This window comes from Meriones unguiculatus, chromosome 1 (assembly GCF_030254825.1).
Source record: "Meriones unguiculatus strain TT.TT164.6M chromosome 1, Bangor_MerUng_6.1, whole genome shotgun sequence".
Lineage (NCBI taxonomy): Eukaryota > Metazoa > Chordata > Mammalia > Rodentia > Muridae > Meriones > Meriones unguiculatus.
In genome coordinates, this window is record NC_083349.1 from 41,355,615 (window position 1) to 41,373,553 (window position 17,939).

The 17,939-nt window shown below is 43.0% G+C and overlaps 1 protein-coding gene across 1 annotated transcript in view; it reads right to left on the minus strand.

Moving 5' to 3' along the window:
• Pgm5 (phosphoglucomutase 5) overlaps positions 1 to 17,939 on the minus strand; it is a 159,921-nt gene that overhangs the window by 31,295 nt on the left and 110,687 nt on the right. Inside the window, exons 8-9 of the mRNA XM_021627444.2 lie at positions 15,139 to 15,274; positions 11,076 to 11,259 (exon numbers count right to left, since the gene is read on the minus strand). Coding sequence (XP_021483119.1) covers positions 11,076 to 11,259; positions 15,139 to 15,274 — 320 coding nt within the window. The remainder of the gene's footprint in view (positions 1 to 11,075; positions 11,260 to 15,138; positions 15,275 to 17,939) is intronic.

Sequence of the window (17,939 nt, forward strand, 5' to 3'; positions counted from 1 at the left end):
TTCCCCAAGGAACTGGTTGTCTTTTGCTTTCTGACAATAAACACTTTGTAACTAACCATATTTCCCTTCTCAATATGGCTGCCAGGACACTTAACACTAAACTTGAAGCTGAGTCCAAGTGGGTCTCTGTGACTTGGGAAGCTATGAGCTTTTCTTCTTCTGTCCTTGGCGCTCTGATTTAAACATTCCCCATCTTGATTTCTGTTTCTTATTTATAGTCTAACAGCTTCATTGTGTGTTTCTGCAGCCATAAATCCTCTTGAAGAGACAAGGCCTGGAGCAAATGGGTAAAATGAGTTCCCATGGCAACTTGACACTTAAGTGTTTGACCTACTGTGCCTTTTGTTCAAATCATTCATTAGCACTGGGAGGGAGAGACTCACACACCTTGTTCACCTGTGCTTTAGCTGTAGGGTCAGGACACAGACTAGACCCTCCAGAAGAACTTGTTAACTGATGTCACTACACGGTTAACACCTGGAGTGACAATGCCTCATCCTACAGGTGCCTGGACTGGCCTATGTGTCAGTTTTTAGTTTTTAGAACAATATTCTAAGGAGGTCCCAGAACAGCCATGAAAGAATTCAAGGATCCTCTGAAGCCGTAGCAGCTATAACAGCCAGAGTGTCAGAAAGACACAAAGCCGTGATAAACGAACAAACAGGAGAGGGTGCTATCTCCATGAGCACGTAGGGTCAGGGGGACATAAAAGGTTCTGCCTCTGATTTACCTGTAGTGGACACCTCAATGCTGGGAGAAGGCTTTGGCCTACCTCTGTTGCAACATCACCAAATGAATGCAGTAGTCTCTACACAAATATCCAGTCAGTGCTCAGACACCATCACAACATTTCTTTTGTACCTCTCAGATTTACCCCTCTTTGATTTACTGCACACAGGCAGTTTGGATATGGTTCAGGAATAGCAATCAGATACACCCAGGCTAGAATTCTGGCTTGGCCTCTTGCTAGCTGGTGGTCTTGTGTAAGTCATCTAAGCTCTCTAAGCCTTAGTTTCCTAACTTGGATGAAAAATAGCATGGGCCTTACTTATAGGGTGCTTGGGAGCATCATATCAGAACATGTGTGTGGAAAGTGCTTTGGAAAGTATCAGCCATCATAAAAGTCTTCCTATGATTCTTCCCATGTTAAAGTCGAATGATTCTGAATGTGGTTAAAGCCTCAATGCTGGTGTCTTAGGATGGTTTGCACTTGTTTGTTTTTTATCGTATTTTATTGTGCTTGTAGGTGTGTTTGGGGTGGTGGGGGTGTGCATGCACACGCACAGTGCATGTGTAGAGGTCAGAGGACAACTTTTAGGAGTTGGTTCTCCTCTTTTTGTGAAAACTGGCCCGGTGTTGCAACACAGTTAGGAAGAGCCTCTGGGTCTTTTGACTTCAGACAGATGATGGGACGCTACCCCACATGAAAGCACTCTGTGCTTCGCTTCTCACGCAAAAATGTCTGACCAATTTCTCCAGTTGTGTCCGGTCCTCAAAGCTGGCCCAGAGCCTTATGCAGAGTAAGTTTCTGATAGGCATTTGATAAATGAATGTTGGAGGGGTTGGTTGTTTGGTTTGGTTGTTTTTTTTTTTTTTTAACACGCATGTAAATCAAGGCAGAGAGATATGCTGGTTGCTAAATCCATGCAGAGCCACCAGATGTTAGTTTGGAGACTATAGGACTTGTTGCAGCCAGGCGGGAGGAGGAACTGTACGTTAGCAACAACTATTGGCAGCATCTGAGTTCGTCAAATGCTGGTGGAGGATGGGTTCCAGGGGAGACAGCATATGGCCCCGAAACCTGGTACAGCATCACATGTACAGCCCGTTGGCCACATGCGGCTTGTGAACCCGGAGGCAGGACAACCTTGGAAGATACTCTGAGCCTAATGTGGATATCATCTCCCACAGGAAATCCTGGCCATTCATCTGGAAAGCTTCAAGGTGAAAACATTGCCACGTAACATCTGAACCATATTTTGCAGAAGAAAGCGTGCAGCCCATAGAACAGGGGATTTGGATGGAACACATTTAAAAAAAGAAAAAAACTACATGGAATGGCCTATTTTCTTTTCTTTAAGTCAGAGAATTAATTGGAAACATGAGTTCAAAAATAATTGAGTAAGGCAGCAGCTAGCCCATACAGGGCTTTTGCATGAATTACAAAATGGGACCCCTCCTGAGTGGCAATATGTCTGATCCACAGGCACGAGGCAGAGAGCAGAGAGAGAGAGAGAGAGAGAGAGAGAGAGAGAGAGAGAGAGAGTTCGATAACAGGCTTATATAATAATGTGGGCTTATGAAACCTGAAAGCCCATTCCCAATGACACACATCTCCAACAAGACCACACCTGCTATTCCTTCCCAAACTGTTTTACAACAACAAACAAAGCATTCAAATATATGCTGAGCCTCTGGGGACCGTTATCATTCCTCCTCCCCTCCCCCCACACCACCTGCAATAGCTGGGGGAGCTTGTCCTGGAGTCAGGAGAGTGAGAGAGCTAGCTCTGTCCCACCACTAGCTGCAGCACTCAAAAGAATGGACCATGCACCTGGCCTAGGCAATTCAGTGGAGCTGGCCCTGACGATGAAGGCAGGGTGACCTGGCCTCGAGGGGGTAAAAGCAGGACAGCGTGCACAGATCCTCATGGGCTGCAGACCTTGGATGAGTGAGTCCCACACCTTGACTGGAAAGCACAGTGGAGCTGGCTTTGGAGGCATGGATGTGGGTAAGACAGCCCAAAGGGCATAAAAGTAAGAGAGCTGAAGCTACCTCCCACCAATGATGGCATTGGGTGGCCTAGCCAGAGCAGTTTTGGAGAGCTTGTCATGGTGGTATGGATAAAAGAGGGCTGGCCAGCTGAGCAACTCAGCTACCACACAGGCCCAGATCCAGGGCTCTGAATTGCACCACCCCAAAGTTTAAATCATCTATGAATGGTTTGGAAGAGTGAAAGGGCCAGTCCTGCTGTTCCAGACCCACCAGATCTCCATGACACAGGGCATGTAAACTGTTTCTAAATACTGAAATGAGAAAGGACAGACCTGGTTCCTGCATGTTAAAACAAGTTTGAAAGCAAGTGCTCTTCAAAGTAGGATTTCCTCTGAATGAACTTCTTTCTCCCAGATTAAGGAGAACACCCAACTTTTCATACGCCCTGTGTCACTTGAAGTGTTACAATGCCTAGAGATAGCCCAGAGTTATGCATAAGCAAATTGGGCTTGGCTTTCGTTACTGGCTAGCTGGTACACACCTGTTTTATACCAAATTTTAAATATCAGCTAGACTGTTTTTGTTTTGGGGTTTTCGGGTTTTGTTTGTTTGTTTGGTTTTTATTTTTTGTTTGTTTGTTTTGTTTTGGCTATCCTGGACTTGCTTTGTAGACAAGGCTGGCCTCAAACTCACAATGATCCCCTGCCTCTGCCTCCTTTAGTGCTTGGATTAAAGGCATGCACCACCATGCCCAGCTGGACTGTTACTTGCAAATTACTTTATCACAGGTAGGATTTTCTGATTTTTGAGCTTGCCAAGTGAAAATGCAGAAGATCTATATGAGTGAGTAGTCCTGGTTGCTTAAATTTTGCTCCTGAAATGTCAAGTTTTCTCATGATACAGGCTATAGTTCCAGTGTCTGATCACCTTTCCCAATTGCCCTTCATTCACAGGACCAAGACTAAAAATTTCCTGTTGTTTTCCAGCGCAAACACTGAAAGAGTCTCATAGCTATGGGCACAGAGAAGACAGGCCTGAGGGTAAAAGTAGGAGATGGGATGAGGCAATGGTAGGAGGTTATCTTGGTATTAAAGTGTTCCCTGGGATATTGGTGGTGAAAGGGAGAGAAGCAGCAACATCAATGGAACCTTGGATGTCTGCACAGCAAATTGAGCCTTGCAGCAAGACTCAGACCCCCAGGGTCTGCCAAACTTCCCCTCATCTTGTTGCAAGGCATATACTGGGAACGACTTAGACTCTTCAGTAATTTAATCAAGCTCCTCCCTTATTCACATTATAGGTATTGGCTTATTTTTTTTTTTCTCACTCATATTTGAAGAAAGCACATTGGTCATTCATATAACTCATCTATACCTGAGAATAAACAATGACAGCGTCTTCCAAAAGAATGTAGAATAACTGGGATGGTACCGAGCCTTATTAAATTGCTATTTCCAAATCCAATAGATTACTGATTCCAAATAGAGTAAGTACCCAGCAGCTTAAAAGCAGTCAGTAAATCCCATGAAAGGTCGAAAGCCACAAAAGGACAAAGGATTCAGGGAATTCAAGTTGGGGTGGAGTGCCTCAGGGCTTCCTTCTTGCTTCTGGCATGACCCATATGGAGTCTCAGGCAAGGCAGACTTTCCTGAACATTTCCAGGGCCATGGGGCTGGCCAGAGACTTATCACCGCAATAGGATTTTATCTTCAATTTGGATGGAAAAGCATTTCTACGTTATCTCTAGAGATGCATGCGGAATGGCTCCCCTCCTAACTGGTCCCCCTTATCTGTTTCCTGACTCTGACCTCAAAGTAAGGACAAAAAAAGGGAGACTAAGCTTCCTCAAAGAACCTTTCCCTTTCTGGATTAGAACGTATGTATTGGCGAAGAGGGGGCAGAGAGAGCAGGGATGAAGTGCAAGGGGTGGAGGGTGATGTGTGTTGAATCACTGAGAGATGACTCAGAAACCAGAGGCCTGCTCATATCTTCACGACACCCCGACAAGTCTATTTTCCCTTTGCTTTTCTTATTACGTGTGACTCATCAAACGTTCAGATCTCTCCATCACGCAGTGTTCTTTTTGTTTCATTTGCTGTAGTGTCGGGGGTCAAGATAGTACAATGCTCAACCTCTGTTACATTCCCAGTACTCTCAAGGTTGCTGAAGTAAGCTTAGTTAATTGTTTAACTGTTCTTTCTGTGTTAGAAATTTACAAGTAGTATTTGATTTTTCCCAGTCATTACATGAGGTAGCCATTTATTATTCCTATTTTCTCAGATAGGATATCTCAGGTAGGGAGAAGAAATAAGGTAATTCATCAAGAAGTTGGAAGATCACCTCAATTAATTTAAGGACCACTCAACATGAGGGAATTAATGCCTGGAACCATTAACCTAGCTGGCTAACTGTGGACCTTAGAGGAGAACCTAGAGAGTTCACTCAGGTGGCAGATTCAAGTCCAGCCTAAGATATATAGTGAGTTCCAGGCCAGCCTAAGCTATGGTGTGAGACCCTGTTTGAAAAAATTTATTTATTGATTTTGGTGAGAATGTGGAGAAAGAGGTTGCCTTACCCATTGCTGGCAACTTATAAATTGGAATATTCACTATGGGAATAAGAACTAAAATTAGAACTATCATTTGGTCAGTTTAGCAATCTTAGGTATGTTCCTGAGGGATTCTAAGTCATCATACCCCAGAGAAACAATTACATCTTCATTTATTGCTGTACTACACACATCAGGCCAGAAATGAAACCAGCCTGGGTACCCACTAACAGACGAATGGATAAAGAGAATGTGGCATATGTACACAATGAAATTTCATTCAACTATAAAGAAAAACGAAATTATTTCATCTGCGGAAAAATGGATAGGCCTGGAGATCATTGTGTTAAGTGAGATAAAGTAGACAAATTTCCCATGTGTCTTCTCATACATGAACTCTAGATTTAAATTCATGTCGATGTGAGGAAATGAAAGAGATCTATGAGAAGGGAGAAGGGAATGCAAGAGTATATCAGAATATATGTGACATGAAAACAGAAGGAAGGACTGTTGGGGAAAAGAAAGGGCTAGCAAGCCTTTGGCTTTGGGGTTTTTTTTTTTGTTGCTGTTGTTTTGTTTTGTTTGGTCCTTTCCTTCTGGGCTGTCAGCTGAGCTAGTAAGCATTTTGGGTTTTTTTCATCTGACATGTGAACTGAGAATGAAAGTCAGCTGGGTGTTTTCTGTACCTTTCTGAGCAAGCAGGTTAATTTTTATTAAATCTGGTGTACAGAAAGCTCTTGGATTAAAGGTATGTGTACTAAGACTGGCTGAGCCACACCATAATCACCTGTTTGCAATAAACAAAAAGCTCTTGGATTAAAGGTGTGTGTTAGGACTCAACCATAACAAACAAGAACAGGGTTTTATAGTTCACGAATTTGGAGTTCACAATGGGATCAAATATCCTGCAACAGAAGAGCAAGGAGGGGTTAATGGGGTAGAAGAATAGGATGAATATGAAAAAAATATATGCCAAAATTGCATGAAAATGTCACAATGAAACACTTGACCTTGTATGCTTAATTTTAATTGTCAGTTTCCTGAAAACTAGAATCACTTAGCAAGAAAGCCTCAATGAGGGATTGTCTAGATTAGCTGGTCTATGAGCAGGTCTGGGAAGGTTCTCTTAATTACATAAATGGAGATGGGAAGAGCTGCCCACTGTGAGTGATCTGCCGGGCAGGAGCTCTGACTTGTGTAAGAGCAGCATGCATGCACTTTTTGTTCTTCCTTCCTGATCACTGATGTTATGTGACAACCTCTCTCAAGCCTCTCCCTTATCTCTGATATGATGTGCCGTAACCTGGAACTATGAGCCAAATGAATCCCTTCTCCACTAAGTTACATTCATAAGGTGTATTTTGTCACAGCAACTGGAATGGAAAGCAAGTCAGAAATTAGAACTTATAACTTTGATTTTTTTTTAAGATGGCGGAGTAATGCCAGTCCTTTCCTGACCATGCACTTCAAAGTTGCCTGTGGATCTCCAGCAGTGCCAGGAGGCATAGGCTACTGCAATATTGTGCTTACAAACAACTTCGGCATCAAACAAGTTTTTTTTTAAAAAAGAAGTTATTGTTGGAAGCCATGTCTGTTACATACATCTTTTCTCCAGCAAGTCAAATTTAGACCAAACAACATGTGACTAGGAACCTTCCACTAGCATGGATCAGTCACCCAAACCTCAAATTTCACTGCAAAATATCTAAAGGCTAGGAGAAAATAAAGAAAATAAAGCATGATGGTTTCTAGTGCTAATATACACTTTATATTATTTTCAAGCCGTATACCTGTTCATGAATGTGTGTGTGTGTGTAGGTGCACACACCTCTGGGGATAAAGAGGATGGAAAGCCGGAAGGAGGAGGAAATAGTGTATCATTCCCTCACGCTGATAGTCAAGTTAAGGATTCTGGATAAAGAGAAGGAGCTAATATTTCCTGAGTGTGGATTAGCAACCAGCCACCACACCTGGGACTTTACAGAACTTTTTCCTCAGGCATCCACTATTACCCCACACACAGATTATCAACGCCACTGCCTTTCAAGCTGAGGCTCAAAGTAGTTCAAGAGCACCCAAAGTCAGATATCTGGACAGTGACAAAGACAGTCTTTAAACCTGTGTCTGTCTGATTTCAAACAATAGAGTACTGAAGAGGAATCGGATTCCAAAGAGGACCACAGTAAGCTGCATCCAATATCTGGAGGGAAATAGGATTCTATAGAGGACTACAGGTTACTGAAGAGGAGTAAGACACAGAGGAAGGAGGTCAGTGAGCTGCTGCCTATAGCACACGCAGTTATAGGATTATTACGTTTTCTTAGTATTTGGAATACTTCTGTTTTCCCTTATGGATATAAAATCTTCCCCCCACACACCCCCTTTTTTAAATTTTTTTTAGAGAAGCATCTCATTATACAGCTTGACCTCAGACTCATGATCCTCAGCTTCTTGAGTGTCAAGATTTGCGTGTGTGTGAGAGAGGGAGACTATGCCTGGTTCTGCTTCTATCTTAATTTTAAAAGAATCCACTATATAGTGTATCGTTTTAAAACAACAGTTGCAAAATTAAAAAAGATATCGTAAGAAATGTGAGCAAAGATGTGGGGAAGCTGGACCCCTCATACACTGCTGGCAAGAATGTGAAGTGGTAGAACTTGAGGTTCCTTTAAGGCCCAGCCCAACAATTCCACTTGTGGTAGCATAACCAAGAGTGCAGCGACCTACGCCTGTACCACAATTGCATGTGCACATCCACACCACGCTCCTTATCACAGTCAAAAACGGAACCTGCACTGGGAAGTAGAATCCATCACCTGACAAACGGAAAACAAAATGTGGCCATCTGCACAACTCAGTCATAAAAGGAAGGAAGCGCTGATACACAGAATTCTATGGAAGGCCAGGGCGACGGTATGACAAGGGAAAGTAGACAGTCAAGTCACAAAGATCACATATGATTCCAATGTCCACAACGGGCAAACCAACGGACAGAAGTAGACCAGGGCTCACTAGGACCTAGATGCTGGAGGAGTATTGGAAAGTAGATGCAATGAGGAAGGCCTCACTGTGCGGTGATAAAAGTGTCCTGCAGTTAGTTGAGGTGCTGGTGACTGCACTACTTCATCACTGCAAAACCTGATGCCAGCTGCACTTCATATGAACAAACTGGATAGTGTGTGGGCTACGTGGCCATAAAGCCACTGTATATTTGTTTAGAAAACTGTACAAGGACAAAAAAAACCCCAACAAATTAAATGTTTTGATACTCTAAATAAATATCTACTTAGTGATTTCATCAAAATACTTTATGACTATTTTCTATTTTGAAATTGTTCTAGTTAATTTAAACCCAACTATGTCTTTTAGGTGTCCCCTACTCAGAAAGTATGCTGATTGTGCACAATATAACCTGAATTGTGCCCCAGATTCATCTGTCTTTGAGCTGGATCTTGGTGTCTGCTATAACCCAACCATACTGTGCTCAGCCGCACCTATGCAGCACCCAACAGAACAAACTGTGTCAAAAACAGCGATTAGCTGATGATGCATGTAGCTCAGTATTAACTGGTCCCTCATCACCTTTACTAAACCAAACCCAGGCCTGCAGAAAAGCTCCAGAGCTACCCTTAAGAGATGTCACTCACAGGACCCTAATATGTGAGAAAAGGAAACAGTCTGTTTTCTTCTTTAGGAGGAAATTCCCAAAAGCAGGTCCTAGCAACACTGATCTATTTATACCTACATTTGAGTTCAGGATGGACAGTGTAGGAAGGCAAATGTTAATATACTCCAGAGTTCAGTGAAATCGTGTCTGTGGTTGTGTGTGTGTGTGTGTGGGGGGGGATCAGAATTTGATCTGAGCTGAGAAAGTGCCCTGATGTAACAGGTTAAAGAGCATCAAAGAAGGAGGAGAAGGAGGAGGAGGAAGAGATAACTGAGTACTGAATGTCCTGGAAAAGAAATAAGGTAGAGAAATGCTGACTCAACCATCAAACAAGTTATCTCAACAGACAAGCTTCTATGACTAGACTAGACACATGGTATCAAGCTTTCTCCAAAAAACCCCAGAAACCTCACAAGAATACTTTAGACAAGATGGGGCTGGGATGCAGGGCATCCTAGCCATAGGCCCAGATGTAAACTTGAGAAAGCATGTACTTCAAGTCTCTTGACTCCTATAGCAACACAACACAAAGTGAGCCTTGAGCATGAGGAAGGCTCGTCCAGAGGGAAAGTAAAAGAAAACCAGAAAACACTATTCAAGGCACAGGGATTCAAGACCTCACATGAGCAACTGTCTCCCATCCCAGAGGCCTAAATCACTGCTGTTCATTCAGAATAAGGCCAGTCCACAAGGCAGAAGCTTTTTGGGATATTTCTTACTGAAAGGAAAACTAGTGCTTTTGTCTGTCTTAGAAAAGAAAACTCATACATTTTTTTTTCTACCTTACTTCGTTCCATCTCCGAAACAAACTGTGTGCAGTGATATGCTGTGGTTGGAGACGTGTGGGCCTAAGAAACCAAGGAACTTCACTACAGTCCCATGTAGCAAGCGGCATGCCTCCTAAACCCTGTGTTCTGGTCTGCATTTGCCTACACTGACAATTAAGGACTTGGAGTATGAAGGACTGCTTCTCTTTGTTTTTTTAAACGCATGAGTGTTCTGCCTACATGCAAGTTTGTGCACATCGTGCGGAGCCCACAGAGGCCAGAAGAGCCACCAGAACTAAAGTTTCAGATGTTTGTGAGCTGCCACGTGGGTACTAGTAACTGAACACCGGTCCTCTGTGATAGCAACAGCTGAGCCATCTCTCCAGCCCAAGGGACTGGTATTTTGATGAAGAATTTTTAAATAATTATAAAACTAAGCCAACTGGAGGTAATACACTAAGAGAATGAAAAAAAATGCAGTAGGGTTTTGAGTACCCAAAATTCAGGGCTTTCACAACAAAGACAGCAGGGAACCATTACTCAAATGAAGATGGCTCTAACGCATTTTATCTAGTCACCAACACCTGCAGCGTCTTCCCAAGTTACCGTCAGCACTTCTAAAGAACGTATAAAAAGATAAGAACCTGGGGATTTGAGAACTGAACCTCTCTGCACATTACCCGGGTTGTATTACATACCCTGTAAATGTTAATGTCTGTGACGTGCTCCCAGAGGGGTCAGTACTTGCCATCACCGATAAATACACAAGACGGAGAGAAGAAAATCATTGTAGTGACATCAGCTTTTCTCACACAAATTCAAAGACAAGACCACGATGAAAGCTGCGGTTGGCTTTCCTACTCGCCCGAGCTTAGCGTTTGTCCATGAATCTTCGACTTGAGATTCCAGGGCAAACTTTCCAACTATTCCTTCCCTACCAGGGACACTGAACTCATCTAAGCCCTGTGGCTCCTTGATGACATAAGGGAATAGAAAACGAAGCATCCCTCCACTGCGAAATCCTAATGACAAGAATATTTTGCTCTAGGAGCATTTCTGAATCTATCACCAAGAATATCCACCACACAAAAGCACCTGTAGGCTGCCACCATTAAGAGAGGAAATGTGGGGCCTATTTCTGTTTGAGGTCTTCGTCCAATAGTTACCAGGTGTACGGAATATAGGACAAAGTGGCCCAGGTTCTAATCCACCCTCCGCCAGTAATGAGGTAACCTTCCTTGAGGGCTTGCTCTTCCCAGCTGGAGACCTCTGCTGTTCAAAATGGAGAGCACAGAGAAGACCACCCCCAAAGACTGCTCCAGCTCTGCCCACTAGCTTCTCCTGATCCACCAGTTTCACGGATTCCCCTGCAAATTACCTGCTTCTTGGTCACGGTGCCATCCACAGGGTCCACATATTCAAAGCTGTCTGTCTTTGCAACGCTGTAAATGTGGCTCCCCACAGCAAACTGCTGGCCGACAAAGGACTTGTCCGTCACCAGGGCCTCCAGATCCCTCATGATGTAATACGTTGCCTTGGGCTCCAGTCCCTCATAGTCAAACCTGTTGGGGGAGGCAAAACAAAATCCAACCAGAGGACCAGCAATTGGGTAGACCCCTCACGGCTCTGGTTCCAGGAAATACAGAAAAGCATGTTTGACAGGTCTCGCTTTCTCCTCACAGCCTGCCCAGTGCAGTTTCCGCATGGTGGCCGGATTCCTTGCAAAATCTGAATTACGTTGCACCTTTCTTAGAAGCCCTTCCCCAAACTCCTATCAGGTTGAGAATAAAACCTAAGACCCCAACCACAGTCTATCACACACCGGAGGATCCAACCCCGCTCTACTTAGCTTGATCTGAGCTGACTTTGTCTCACTTTGCACCCTGGTTCACTCACTCCAGGCACCATGGCCTCCAGATCAGTCCTCGGTGACACCACAGCCACTCCTGACATTTTGCCCTTGCTCTTTGTTCTCTCTGTCCCTTCTGTTCTTAGACATCTTTGTACCTGGCTCATCCTGTTCTTTCAATATCCAAATCTCTTGAACATGACATTCTTAAGCATCCATCCATCCATCCATCCATCCATCCATCCAAGTAGCTTCTTCCCTTTCTCCCCTCACCTATCACCCCCTGTACATTTTCTTTTGCATTGTCTTATGGATCCCCTTGGGCTTGTTTCTGTATTTCTTTACTCTAGTCTGTCTTTGCCCTCCAGAATGTGAGTTCAAGAGGGCACAGACCTTAGCTCTCCTGTTCTCTGCAGTTTCTGGAGCTATGGAAGTAGTCTGGGATAAGGAGCCAGTTGGGGGTGGGGAAGAAAAAATGGGAAGGAGAAAGCGAACTGAGCATACTATAAAAATCCCTGGAGAACTTGAAAGAAATGTCACAATTGTTCCATTCAAAAAAGTCTCCCTAGCCACAAGCACCAAATCTAATAGTAGGGCTGGAGTGGTGATTAGAAAAAAAATAAAAAGATTGAAAAATATTCTTTCCCTGTTTGTTTTGGAGTTTGAAATATGATGATGCATTCCACACAGCTGGCACAATGCCAGGCATCAGAGATGAAAACAAAACAAAAAAGTTTTTCATTGGTTTATTTGCTTGCTTTTTCCCCCCTTAGTCACTAATATTAAAAAAAAAAAAAGTCTCTCCAAACATTAGATAATAGTCTCCATATCCAACTGGCATACCATGGCAGGGATGGCTATTTGCAAATGGAGCCAGAGGAGGGGCAGCTGAGCTCAAGTGATTTTACTAGGACTTTACATCTGGGCTTCCTGCCCCATGGAGAATGCTCAGAGTAAGCTGAAAGATAGAAACCCTTAATAGTTGCTACCACTTCATCAACTTGAGAGTTTCAAAGATGTCCACTAAACATCAGAACATTTGCCAAAGTGGGGGACATGAGATGACACCTCATCTACGATATCCTTTTCCTCCTCCTACTCCAGGTGTTTCTTCCTCAGCTCCAGGGACAAGATAACAGAGAAATCCTTATACCGCTCTGAGTAAATGAGTCCAGACATGGAATTCTCATTAAAGACAGCCACTCTGGAAGAGGAAAGACTGATCTAAGATCCAAGCATGACAGTACAGATTTGTACTACCAGCACTCAGGAAGCTCAGGCAAGAGAATTAAATATGAGTTCAAGACCAGCCTAGCTCCACGGTAAGATTCTATTAAACAAACAAATGCAAGGCAAGCAGAAAGAGGCAGGAAGATGGACAAGACAGGAGAGCAAAAGTTCAAAACTTGAGAATATTTACTAATGAGGAAAACCATGTTGAGTCTAACGCTCAGATCATGTCCGAGCACTTGAACTACCTAGTGGTCATCTTTGTGTACAAGTGATTCCCGAAGCCACCCTCCTCTCTCCTCCTTCCTCTCTCCTCCCTGCCCTCTCCTCCCTCCAGCCTGAGGACCCCTCCAGTCACCGCCACCAGGACCACATTTTCAAGGGATACAACCTTAAGTGGAGAACAACTTCTGGGGTTGACACAGACAGAAAATATTGGAGACTTTTCTCAGCTACAACTTTAGTCCCAGAATTAGTGACACTTGAAATTGTTTTATGATTTTCTCCTTTCCAAGGAAAATGTCAGCTAGAAATCACTTACTTCAAGAACCCCTCCACCCAACTTGCTACTTGCTGGGATTGCAGGAGATGTTTGTCTTTTGCTATACCTGCTCCCTACTCCCTTCTTCTTAATTTCTGTGACCTTTTTGGACAAAAATCTGAAATACTATTCAATGTCCTGCAAGAAATTAAATCTCCATTGCATAGTATTCTCTAATATGGTATTGTTATGAAGAGAGCAATTAACATTACAAGTTCTTGGCCACAAAACATGAAGTATATTATAAATATACTTATCATCACACCATTTCTTCAGAACGCTGGCAGGAACCTAGATAGACATCCCACAAATTATAAAGAGCACATCTCCAACTTAAGAGGACTCGCTCAGCCAGCTAGCAAGCACAATATGTTTTTATCAGGTTGGAATCTTTATAAGATCTTCATAAAACAGAAGAATTTCACATTCCAATTAGTCTTTGAATATAAATTAAACAAATATGTAAATAAAATTCCCCAAGAATCAGGGGTGTGTGGCCCATGTCAGAAATATTGATGAGCAAGACAACGTCCTACCTAAGAATTTCTGTTTTATGACTCAATAAATTATGTGCTGGTTTATTTATTGTCACATTCCTAGTCTTCTTAACTAACCAGGAATCAAAGCTATTACGGCTGCTGTCTGTATTTCCAGAACATTGCAGTTCCTTCGAGTTTAATAAGCACCATCTCGGCCTTCCTTATTCTCTGGTATTTATCTAAGTAAATGGCTTCTCAAAAGAAGTAACAATCTCCATATAAGGGAAAAGTCTAAAGCTCTTTGCCCTTGAGCCCTTGAAACTCAACTGAATACCCAAAGCTGATAACTGAACACAAGCAAAGCAGAATGAGCCACAATCTCTGTCTGAGGCCACATGAATGTCCTCTTTTCCTGCACAGAGTTGCCTATAATCAACAATTTCTCTACCTCCCGTTCCTCTAATCATGGTGTGGTACTAGGAAACATAACCTTGGAATTTCTGACTCTTTCTTACTTTGACAAAGGAAATGGGTAGACGACCCATCCTGAGTTCCGGCCCACTGTACTTTCATTTGCCGCCTTCAATGGTACCATTTCCCTTCTCTGTGTCTCTTTTCATGGGGGTACACAGAGTTTAGCAAAACTCTGGGGATGTTGAGCCTCATGGGCCATACAAAGAGTCCTGGCTCAGCCATGTCAGAATGCTTCTGACCATTAGGGTGGGGACTAGACCCACGCTGGGAGAAGACTCCAAAGGCACCAGACTATGAACTTCTGTGTCTGCTCACTCCTTAAAAAAATGGATGTGGGGGCTGGAGACATGGCTCAGAGGTTAAGAGCACTGTCTGCTCTTCCAGAGGTCCTGAGTTCAATTCCCAGCAACCACATGGTGGCTCACAACCATCTAGAATAAGATCTGGTGCCCTCTTCTGTCATGCAGACGTATATGCAAATAGAGCACTCATATAAAATAAAGAAATAGATCTTAAAAAAAGAAAAAAAAAAAGATGGATGTGGAACAAACAAGAAATGCTTTGACTACAGGACTCACAGCTCCCACGGATGACAAGGGGTTTTTCAAAGCTCTGCATTTTGATGCCCTGTTGACAGGACAGCTCACTTTGCTTTGTACTTTCTACGAGAAGATTATGGAAGGATGTCACCAGGGCAAGTAAAATCTGTCCCTTAATTTTAATAGCCCCTTGACACTACTCGCAAACAGACAGCCCCGGTCTTCCAATGACAGACATTTCTAAAAGATGCTTTCTTCTTAAACTCTAGCCCATCAGTTTTAGAAAACACCTTTAAGAGTAGTTTTTAAGAGACCCTGCCCCTTCTCACCTGCAGTAGTAGTGGCGGCCATATTTGGCCCAATGATCTCTAACAATTTCTTCCACACTCTGTTTCCGGGCAGCAATAATGGACAGCCAGACCAAGACAGCCCAGAGACCATCTTTCTCTCGGAGGTGATCAGATCCTAAGGCAAAAAGAGAGATTCTGTTGAGGGTTCTCTCCTGGGGAAAGCAAAGGGAATAAGCCCATTTAGCAACCTGGAGATAAATTGAAATGGTTGTACTTGGTATGCTGTAATATATGTAGGCAGTTTTTTTTTCCTTTAAAACTATGTAACTGAAATTCAAATAATATCAAATAACAACAAAATATATGATAAAATCCTGAAAATTGTTGAAGAAATGAAAAACCCAGAATGACATAATGTTACCTTTTATTCATCATTTTACTCAGTAAAATGATACTTGATAACTCCTACAATGATCTAAGCATTTTTCTATATCCTGGAGATAGAGGAGTAAGCAAGAAAGTTCTTTACTCGTAATCTGAATGCAAGTACATGGAGGCAGGCAAAACCAAAGCAGACAGAAGAATACGACACTTCAAATAAGGACAGATGCTTTCAAGAACCAGAGGGCAGCAAGAAAGGCAGTGGTTTGCCCCAAAGACACATCCCTCTGTAATCTATGGATGTGGGTTTATTTAGGGGAAATGGTCTTTGAAGGTGTGATTGAGTTAGGGGTCTTGAAATAAAGTCAACCTGGAATATCCAGGTGGATCCTAAATCCAGTAGTAGTGTTCTTATGACCAAAGTCCTGAAAAGGGAGAAACAGCCCCAGGCTGCATAGACACAGTGCCTGGAATGACACTGTGTGATCTAAGAAGCACACAGAGGCAGCTGAAACTGAAGAAGCAAGAAGGGATTCTGCACTGCACTCCTCACTGTATGCATAGCCCTGACAGCACCTTCGCGTTGGATGCTTGGCATCTGGGACTGAGAAAGAGAACATTTCCATCATCCAAACCGCCCAGCTTGTGCAACCCTAGAGTCTACTGCAGTTGTGAGAGTCAGGCCCAAGCAGTTAGTCACACCGGAGAATAAGACATCAGGATGGCAAAATGCACGCAGACAGCTAGAGAAGTAGGCATCCAAAGCAAAGGACAGCAAAGCCAAAATCCCAGAGGCAGGGATGACTGAAAGGCTGCAAAGAGAAGCATCTCTCATTGTGGCCCTCATAAAAATAACCCATGCAGCCTAACTGGGGAGTTCACTGTGCCACAGGGACCCAGCAAGTTGGACTGCGAGGACATTTATCATCTGTCTCTTGTCCAGGCACAAGCTTTCTCTGAAGTAGACAAAGCTCTGAATTGAAAGGAACACTGTCATAGTGTGAGAAAAACATGAGAAAGATTTTGGAATGAAGAACCTAACAAACCTCTCCCGCTTGTCAGGTATAGAATATCATTTAGAAGTAACTACTCCTTCCAGGCCTCAATTGCTCAGCAGTAATATGACACTATCAGCAATTTTGCGATCCCGTCACAATATAATCAAGTTCAAAGGGCAGACACTAGGGTGGCAGTGTATGCCTGTATTCCCAGCTAACCCAGCCTGGGTAACAGAGTAAGAGCCTGTCCTTTAAAAGACAGTGAAAGGAGGAACATTCTAGAAACCAACTTTGCATGTTCAGGTCCTGCCTTAGCCACTAACTTCTGTTTGCAATACTTGTCTATAATAAAATAATAGTAATGCCCTCTACCCTACAGCTTCTTCTGGGATTAATCAACTAAATAGCCATAACTATTAAGTACTTGGAAGTGACTGAGATGTCACAGGGGTTGTGGCTGAGGGTAATTCTCATAAAGTGCCTACAATGGTGATTTCTCAATACTTGCTTTAAAACAAATAATTCCATTATTAACACGAGCCTCTTTCTTTTTCTTCTGACTCTAGCGATAGCAACATCTTAAGAACTGAGACTGGGAGTGGGGAGTGCTGGAGAGATGGTTAAGAGCAGCGGCTTCTCTTCCAAAGGACCTGGATTCAATTCCCAGCATCCACATGACAGCTCAAAACTGTCTGTAACTCCAGATCCAAAGGATCTGACACCCTTATACAGACATACCTGCAGGCAAAACCACTAATGCACCTAACAGAAATAAATAAGTTGTTAAAAAAAAAAAAAAGAAAGAAAGAAAGAACTGAAACTGGGACCAGAAGTGGACCATCTCTTACTGCAATCGGGCACTGACAATGGACAAGCTCATTCTTGATTTCAAGATGATGAAATAGACATAGAAAATCAACAAAGCAGACTCATGCCACAGAACTCTTAAAACCTTAAAAATGGGACCAAATAGTTTGCTAGCTAAGTTAATCATCTGCAAGAACTAAAGCTGAAACAGAGTGTGTAGAGTTGTTCTTCTACCTACAGTACTAAATGTTAAGTATTTTCCCTTGAAGAGAAAAACATGAAACCAGAGAGGGCAGCAAAGCAACTTAAATCAATAGGAAAAAGAGACGCATTTTTAGTCTTTAGTTCTTAACACACAGTGATGAATGGTCTGCCAGGGACACTGGTGGATGCCCCACTGAGGTTGGCTCCAGCTTAGGAAGACCCTGGGCATTTATCATCACACCATAAAGAGACTCATCCCAGCCAGTGAGTCCTTCATGCTGCTCAAAAAAAAAAAAAAAAAAAAAAAAAAAAAAGGAAGAAATTTGGAAGGCTCAGGCTTAGCAATATGGCCAGCTGCCAAAACAACAAGTCTAGGAAACCCTGCCCAGTGCAATCATCTCAAGCCCTCTTGTCCTTTTATAGCTGGGGGGAAAAGTCACTTTCACTTAC